Raw genomic sequence first — 7883 nt, 5'->3', positions numbered from 1 at the left:
AGAAGTCCAACCGGATCATGAAGTTCCTAAAAGGCTAAAACACAAGAACCACCTAAACAAGGGGGAGGCATGGGGTTATACAGATGATTTCTAGTTGTACACATTAATAATATAAACTTCAATATTTAGTATCATATAATTACCATAAAACTTTACTTTATATCTGAGTAACCCGGTTGAGTACTTACTTTTAAAGTTGTCAGTGCATAGTAACAAAAAGGGGAGGAAGACAGGAAAAGGTAACATCTGGTTCTCCGCTATGCTGGTCAAATATTACAAAAAGAGAACCTAACAAAGAAAAGGTAAAGGTATACATTTCTTTGTGATCTTTGCCACTCATTATAACAGAATATTGCCAATATTTGTCATGATGGCATTCTATTCTTGTCTTACAACAAAAGGCAGCATGATGAAAGTGATACATTCTGTCTTTAGAAACTAGTCTACTAATGGAAGTTCTATCTGTACTTTTAGCCCTTTATACCTTTTTCATTGTTCCACCATCTTTATGCTCGTGTCATTTCTGCAGCTGCTTCTACATTATAGTATACAGGCTTCTAAGTTAGAAATATCGCCTTCTTCATGCTTTATCATCCATTAAGATCAGAAATATTCTCTTCTCCGTTGAGCTTGGCAATGGATAATGTAAAATAGATCAATAACATTGTTCCCATACTTGACCTGCATGTCAAAGACAGAATTATCACATTACATAAATTAAGCAACAAAATATTGTTAGTCTACAATTTAACTAACAGAAGCGTTATAGCAAGTTATATACTTTCCCTGTTCTATTTCATGTGATTGTTTCCCATAAAGTGAAGTTTAGGAGAGAGAAAAAGAATGTGATTGTTTCCCATATAAAGTGAAGTTTAGGAGAGAGAAAAAGAAACACCTATGAAACGTGTGGTTCAAACAAATACATATTTGTGCATTTATAAAATCTCAATAAAGATAAAATTGGGAGTTAAATATAAAATTGTGTCTAAATTGTTTTGTTACCATTTTTACCAAGTAACTGATTAATTCTTATCGAAGTTAATCTATAGTTGACTCTCTTTGTTTCAATTTACTTCACTCCTATATTAATAAATATAGATGTTTCATTTTACTTATACATTCAGCAAATCAAGAGAATATTACTAGTATCGTTTTCTCATCCTATCCTTAATATCATAAATAACTACACAAAGCAGTATTAATAATCAAATTTAGAGTCCAAAAGCATGATTAATAAATTTATTTCAGTAACATACATCTCTAATTAAAACTTCTAAGATTTGTGCCAATCAATAGAAGTCAGGTGATATGTATAATAAATGACTTGATTGTGCATATAGCCTCTATTTGGCTAAAGTAAAACTCACAAGGTAGCAAAGAAGAGAAGGATCCTCCTGGGATCAATTGTCCAAGAGGAGGAAGATCGTCTGAAACTGAATCTTCTGCCACCAACTTTGCTTTCGGTGGCAGTGGCACCGCCATGGCCGGTCACTATAGTGATCTGATGGTTATGGGTTTGTGGGGCAGAATGATCACTACTAGTACCAGTCAATGTCATAGGCTTTTCTGGCGTGCTACCTCCTCCTAGCAATGAATTACCTGCATTTTAAAAATAAGAATGTTCAGAATATACCCATAATTATGTGTTGGCTTAAGTGGTTCTTAATCACTCAATAATTCCGATGCATGTGCCACCATTTTTTTTAAAATATGAATGCAAACAAAAAGGAATGACACTCTGCATCTTCATATTATTATATATCTACAACATTAAAAAAAAGCTCTAGCCTAAATATAAATAAGAAAATTTGACACCATAGGCTAAGTGTCCCTCATATTCATTTTTATAATATGCAATCCTTTGGATTTTATTTATTACAAATTCGGTTGTCTATACAGCCTGGACCATATGAACTTTAATTGGACCCATTGCATGAGGTGATAAATTATTAATAATAAGTATAGATGCACTTGCTGCTTATGATTTGAACTATACTTATATTGTATACTTATACTCATTTCAAATTCACCGACTTTAAATCTTAAATTTGTAGTGTATTTTACACCTGAAATAGAAGAACATGAAGACTCTGAAACCCGAGGGATATGAATGCATATATTGATTAAGAACTAATGGCGCGTTAGCACATCTTTAATTAGGGATAGATTGATTTTTTCATTAGGTTATACATTATAATTATACAAAATGCAAGTTAGCTGGTACTAGTAACCAGCTAGTAAAATTACTCTTGTAGCAACAAAGTCTCTATGTTGTAATAATGTCATAGGAAAAGACAAAAGTACAGCAGATTTTCCCACATCGATCTTCTGTTTTGAGTGAGAATATATTAATTTGTTACACTATGGGTCCTTGGTAGAGGGCAGGGGCGGATCTGCTGTAAGCCGAGGTTCACCCGAACACCCTTCGTCGAAAAAGTATGTTATTTATATAAGATTATATCTTTGGTATTTGAGGTATTTACCAAAGGCTGAACTTCCTCAACACAAATTAAATATATAGCACAGTGGTTAAGGGGTTCAGACTTACTCATTTTGTCCAAAATCGAACCTTGGTGAATAGATTTTTCAGCCTTGTTTTTTTCCTTTAGCCGTGTAATTGTCTGTGCTCCCTTCTTTTTCGTTCTTTTTCTTTACGAAAAAAAGACTACTCTCTTAAGTCATTTTTTTCAAAAAGATTCATAGTGTAAGTTATTTTTTTAATAAAAATTTTAAATGACTATATAATAAAAATGCAATCAGCAAATTGATTTTAAAATAAATATTATTATATATTTGATAAATCTTTTAATATGAATATTTAATTTTGATAAAAATAATTGAATTTTCGAATAGAATTTCATTCATTACCTCAATTCATTAATCTCGCTATAGATTATCTGAAAAAGAGTTCAAACAATTCAAAGGGTATAAAGGCATATATAAGCTCGCTCATATATGATTGACCCGTACATGTACTATCCGACCTGTTCATTTGTCAACACTATTAGCGTGCTTATTTTTTTCCGAACCTCCTTGTTGAAAATCCTGACTCTGCCACTGGTAGAGGGTATTAGCAAAAACAATGCTTTCTGTATTAATAATATCTTATTCGGCAGATTTTTTCATTCTAATATATTATCATTGCTTGTATTAGTTGTACACTTTATTTAATATTAAGGAATGTATTATAATACATAAAAATTCATGGTATTAGTAATGCAATGAATTCTACTATATACAATAGTATGGTTAATGTCACAATTGTCCCTCAAAATCTTTTTCACATCTTTTTCATCATATTTATGAAAGGTATTTTTGTAAACAAGAATATTCTTTTTAGAAGATATGCAATTAATATTATTTTTAATACATTAAACCAAATACTGCATAAGAAAAATACAAGAATAACTAACACAAGCATTACTAATATATCATATCTTTATTCTTATACTATCCTATGTGTTATATGTCATATCTTACTTAAGGCATGGTCGTTGGCAACGACTCGTTGCTTAATTGCTTTATGATGGGATACTAGATATATCTTTAGTGTAATTTACACAAACATCAGAGGAATCAAATATGAATGCATATTAAATAAAATAAAATCCATGAATCTTGACAATGACTGCTTTGACCAGTATGAGACATGCTTCATGTGAAGCCAAATATGAATGATCAAGTTGACATTTTTCTTAAAATGTGTAGTTATTTAAAAATAAAATAAAGTCCTGGGTGTAGAGATTGAAAGTTAAACTCTTGCTCAACTATAAATATACAAAATTTAAAATTATCCTTTTCTTTTTCTTAATTCTTGTTAATTTGCCATTCCCTTAAAACAAAGAGAATATTAAGAAAATAATGTCTCAATCTCAAATAATGTTACATAAATTGAAGCGGATATATCGGAATCTTATAAACAACTAAAACTGGTACACGGAGCGATAAATGTAGAGAAGAATCGGATTCCTTTTAATTTGGAAGTTCTAATTTTGAGAAAAAATATAGAAGGGGTCATATGTAGTCATTTCTTTCCCTTTTGGCCATTAAATACCTCAGTGACAGAACAGAAACGCATGTAGACAGATACAAATTTGATGATTTGTTTTTGTTTGTAACACCTCTTTGTTTTTATATATTATTCAAACAAACCGATAATATATAGTATTAAATTATTAATAGAGAGAAAAAGAAAAATATTACCTCTAGGGGAACTTGCCGTGAAGTTAGTGTCTTTCTCATTGACAGCATTTGAATTTGTTTTCTTTTCGCCGCTTCGAAATGATCCTTTTCTTGAAAGGTTCCTCTGTAACTTTATTAAAATCAAATTCATATCAGGCTAAAGAATCATATAACAATTCTAGCTGTTTTAATATGTTTGTCTAATAATATGACACGAACTTTAACAAAATAAAAAAAGAAAATTTAAATTTTATAATCTTAATTCTTTTAATTTTAAAATTATCACGTGAAAAATTGAAATAAAAGAGATCAAAAAAGAAAATAAGCTTTTGTCTAAACTGATTTAAACAAAAAAGACATAAATTAAAATGGAGGAAGACTAATTTTTGCAGTATTTTCAAAGTATCAAATTTATCTTCTTCTTCGTCAGGTCCATCTTTTTATAAAAATAAATTAAATATAACTAAAGACTTAGTCCTAGAAAACAAAAATTGACCAATAGTGAGTTCTGTTCTCATTAATTTAACAAAGGGGGAGTTAGGATTAGGATAAACTTAAATCAATTTGTGAAATTGATTGATAATGAATTGAACCAAGAACTTGTAATGGGTCAAACTTTCCATGAGAAACAGAGTATTAAAAAAGAAAAAAAAAAGAAAGGGAAACATACAGTAATTCTTGAATTGGCATTTATATCTCTCTCTATGATATGAGAAAAACGTTCCATGTCCACAACAAAGCTTTCTGATTTTGTGCTTGTGTATTGCAATCCATTTATATGATCAGATACACAAATTTCCTTAACACCCTTTTCTTCAGATTCTCCAAGTAGTTTTTGTTTCTCAGCACCCATATCTTCCTGCAAATTCGTATCTTTAATTAAATTTACAGAACATGAACATACAGCATGTCAGGAAAAAGATTTTTTTTTTCTGAGAAATTTTAAAGAACAGCGCTCCAAGAATTCAATGGAACAGTATCCGGAGAAAATAATAATTAAGAAAAAAAGATCGGACCTGAAAAATGAAACTCATCAAGATATTTAGTAGCTCAATTAGTTAACTATACGAAATTTTAACTTATTGATGAGCGTTCTCTATTTCCCTTTTCCCTACCCCGATTTTTTTTTTCTAAAACAATAAAAGAGAAGAAAATAAAAAAACTCACCATTTTGGGATGATCCAGAATTGTTGCAGAAGAAGATGGAAGAAGAAGGTGTGGTAAGGAAGTGTTTGGAGGTTTTCACCTGCTAAATTATCCAATTAAGAAATCAAAGCTTATTACCAGTTACATTTATTTAACAACAAAAACAAACAGAAACCAGGTCTTGATTAATAGTCAACTTTTTTCTGTACGAATAAATAACTCTTTCCCAAGTCTATGTAGGTGAGAAGTGACAGAAACTTAATTTGCAAGACTTACTAATTTTATTTTTTTAACTTCAACTGCTACTGATATTATCGGTTTGACAATAACTTGTTTAACAACTTTACACTTCAACCAAAAACTAAAACTCTTCTTCTTTGTTTTTGTTGAACCGCTAATTTTTTCAGAGCCCTTTAGTTCAAACAAAACAACACATATGACATAACATGGAAGTATATACAGAATATATGTTAATATATATAGGAGTTCCTTTTTAATTATTTAATTTGTTGAAAAGGTTTTGGTTTTTTTGTTACTATATAAAGAATGATGGGGAATATTGAATGCAAGGAATATTTGAGGGGTTTTCTGGGAAGTTGATCATGTGTGGTGTTGTGTGGACAGAGAGAGACTATTTTATTTATTTTTTTTACTTTAAAAAAGTTGATGAGGTGTTTAGGTGTCTCTATCTATTGAATTGGGTTGTTAATTAATCAAAGAGATGACCCATCTTTCTTAGTGCTACTGATTAATTCTTTGGCTAAGAATGTTTTAGTGCTGTGTCTATATGGGTTGGGTGTAGAATAAGCAACTGCACCTCCTTTGTTTTTTTTTAATCATTCATATTTTGAAACTGTTATGTTGGTTGATATTATTTATCGTACTATCTCCTGTATCTTGACTTGCGTGTCTGTTATAGTATATTCGTGACTTGCACCGCTTCTTATTATTTGTTTGGCTGTCCTTGATGCCAGGCCATTAGTGTGCTTTATTTTTCTTACTGTTAATTTTGTCCTTACCTTGATTTTGTTTTTTCTACCTATTTGAGTTTAGTTTTGTTTCTTGATTATTTCTTCTAATTTGTGTGAGCCTTGTATTTTCCTGCTGCTGCTTTGTTACTACCATTGTTTATATTTTCTTATATTTTCTTGTAGTAGTGGTTGTGAGCGTTATTGGTTGGATAGGGTTATGTCTGAGGGGGTTGGGGCGGGGGGCTGTTGTGGGGGCGGGGGAAGAGGAAAGGGCGGGGCTGGGAGGGAGGCCAAGGTTTGGCCTCAGGGGCGGTAGAGAAAGACGTGTTGATAGAGTTAGTAGGCTGAGGGTTGGGTCTTGGAATATAGGGACTCTTCAGGGTAAGTCCATAGAGCTTGTGAAGATTCTTAGAAAGAGGAAGATTAATATTGCGTGTGTTCAAGAGACCAAGTGGGTAGGGTCTAAGGTTAGGGATGCGAATGGTTACAAGCTTTGATACTCTGGGAGCGAGATGCGTAGGAACGGAGTTGGCATCTTAGTAGATGAAGAGCTTAAAGGTCAGGTAGTAGAGGTAAAGAGGATCAGCGATAAGTTCATGACTATTAAGTTGGTCATTGGGGGGTTTACCCTGAACGTGTGTAGTGCTTATGCGCCGCAAGTGGGCTTGGATGGGGAGGAGAAGATGCGGTTTTGGGAGGCTTTGGATGAGATGGTGAGAGGCGTGCCTAGCTCGGAGAAGATTGTTGTAGCAGGAGATTTCAATGGGCACATCGGGGCATTACCGGGAGGCTTTAGTGATGTGCATCGCGGTTTTGTTTTTGGGGAAAGAAATGAAGAGGGGGATACTCTATTGGATTTTGTGAGGTCCTTTGGGCTGGTGGTGGTGAACTCGGGCTTCCCGAAGAAGGACGGTCACCTGATCACCTTCTGAAGCGCGATAGCCAAGACCCAGATTGACTTTTTGTTGCTTAGAAAAGGGGATAGGGTGTTGTGTAAGGATTGTAAGGTCATCCCGAGTGAGAATCTTTCGACCCAGTATAGGCTCTTGGTTATGAATTTGGGTATAAAGAAGGATAGGAAGAGAAGGGGTGAGGAGTGTAGACCTAGAATTAAGTGGGGCGGCTTGACACCAGTGAATGTGGGAGATAGGGGAGAAGTTGGCAGGAATGGGGTTGTGGGAATGTAGGGGGAACGTGGATAGTATGTGGGATGGGTGGCTAGGTGTATCAGGGAGAATGCTAGTGAGGTGTTGGGTGTTTCCAGGGGCCAGGCTGGGCATCATCGGGGGGATTGGTGGTGGAATGAAGAGGTTAAGAAGAAAGTGGAGACCAAGAAAGGGACGTATGCTACGTTCATTGAGAGTAAAGACGAAGACGAGAAGCGGGTAAACAGGAAAGAGTACAAGTTAGCTAGGAAGGAGTCTAAGTAGCAGTTACGGCGGCTAAGACGGCAGCATTTGAGAACTTGTATGCGGGGTTACAGGAGAAAATAGGGGGAAAAAGTTGTTTAGACTCGCTAAGGCTAGGGAGAGGAAGGGTCGTGACCTCGATCAGATGAAGTGCATTAAGGGGGAGGACGATACA

The 7883-nt window shown here is 33.8% G+C and overlaps 1 protein-coding gene across 4 annotated transcripts; it reads right to left on the bottom strand.

The window, feature by feature from the left end:
• Positions 1-232: 232 nt before the first annotated feature.
• LOC107856218 lies at positions 233-5932 on the bottom strand. Of its 4 annotated transcripts, none has more exons than XM_016701202.2 (6): positions 5605-5932; positions 5350-5428; positions 4853-5041; positions 4204-4312; positions 1368-1599; positions 233-681 (listed from the first exon to the last, which is right to left on the bottom strand). In XM_016701202.2, the coding sequence occupies exons 2-6, from the start codon at positions 5350-5352 to the stop codon at positions 591-593; spliced, it is 624 nt and encodes a 207-aa protein (XP_016556688.1). In that variant the 5' UTR covers positions 5353-5428; positions 5605-5932; the 3' UTR covers positions 233-590. The 4 variants fall into 4 exon arrangements, with proteins under 4 accessions (XP_016556688.1, XP_047262998.1, XP_016556689.1 ...); XM_047407042.1 differs by having other exon boundaries at positions 4204-4306; XM_016701203.2 differs by having other exon boundaries at positions 4204-4306; positions 5350-5431; positions 5605-5931.
• Between the last annotated feature and the right edge of the window lie 1951 nt (positions 5933-7883).

This window comes from Capsicum annuum, chromosome 2, assembly GCF_002878395.1.
Source record: "Capsicum annuum cultivar UCD-10X-F1 chromosome 2, UCD10Xv1.1, whole genome shotgun sequence".
Classification (NCBI taxonomy): domain Eukaryota; kingdom Viridiplantae; phylum Streptophyta; class Magnoliopsida; order Solanales; family Solanaceae; genus Capsicum; species Capsicum annuum.
The sequence above is the reverse complement of the archived record's forward strand: the minus strand, read 5'-3'. Positions and strand labels throughout refer to the sequence as shown.

What these genes read in the sequence shown, in the direction of transcription:
- LOC107856218 (XM_016701202.2), bottom strand. An exon ending in ATGCCAATTCAAGAATTACT is followed by an intron (nt 4,313 to 4,852) that starts GTATGTTTCCCT and finishes ATTTTAATAAAG; the next exon opens with TTACAGAGGAACCTTTCAAG. An exon ending in CACGGCAAGTTCCCCTAGAG is followed by an intron (nt 1,600 to 4,203) that starts GTAATATTTTTC and finishes TTTAAAATGCAG; the next exon opens with GTAATTCATTGCTAGGAGGA.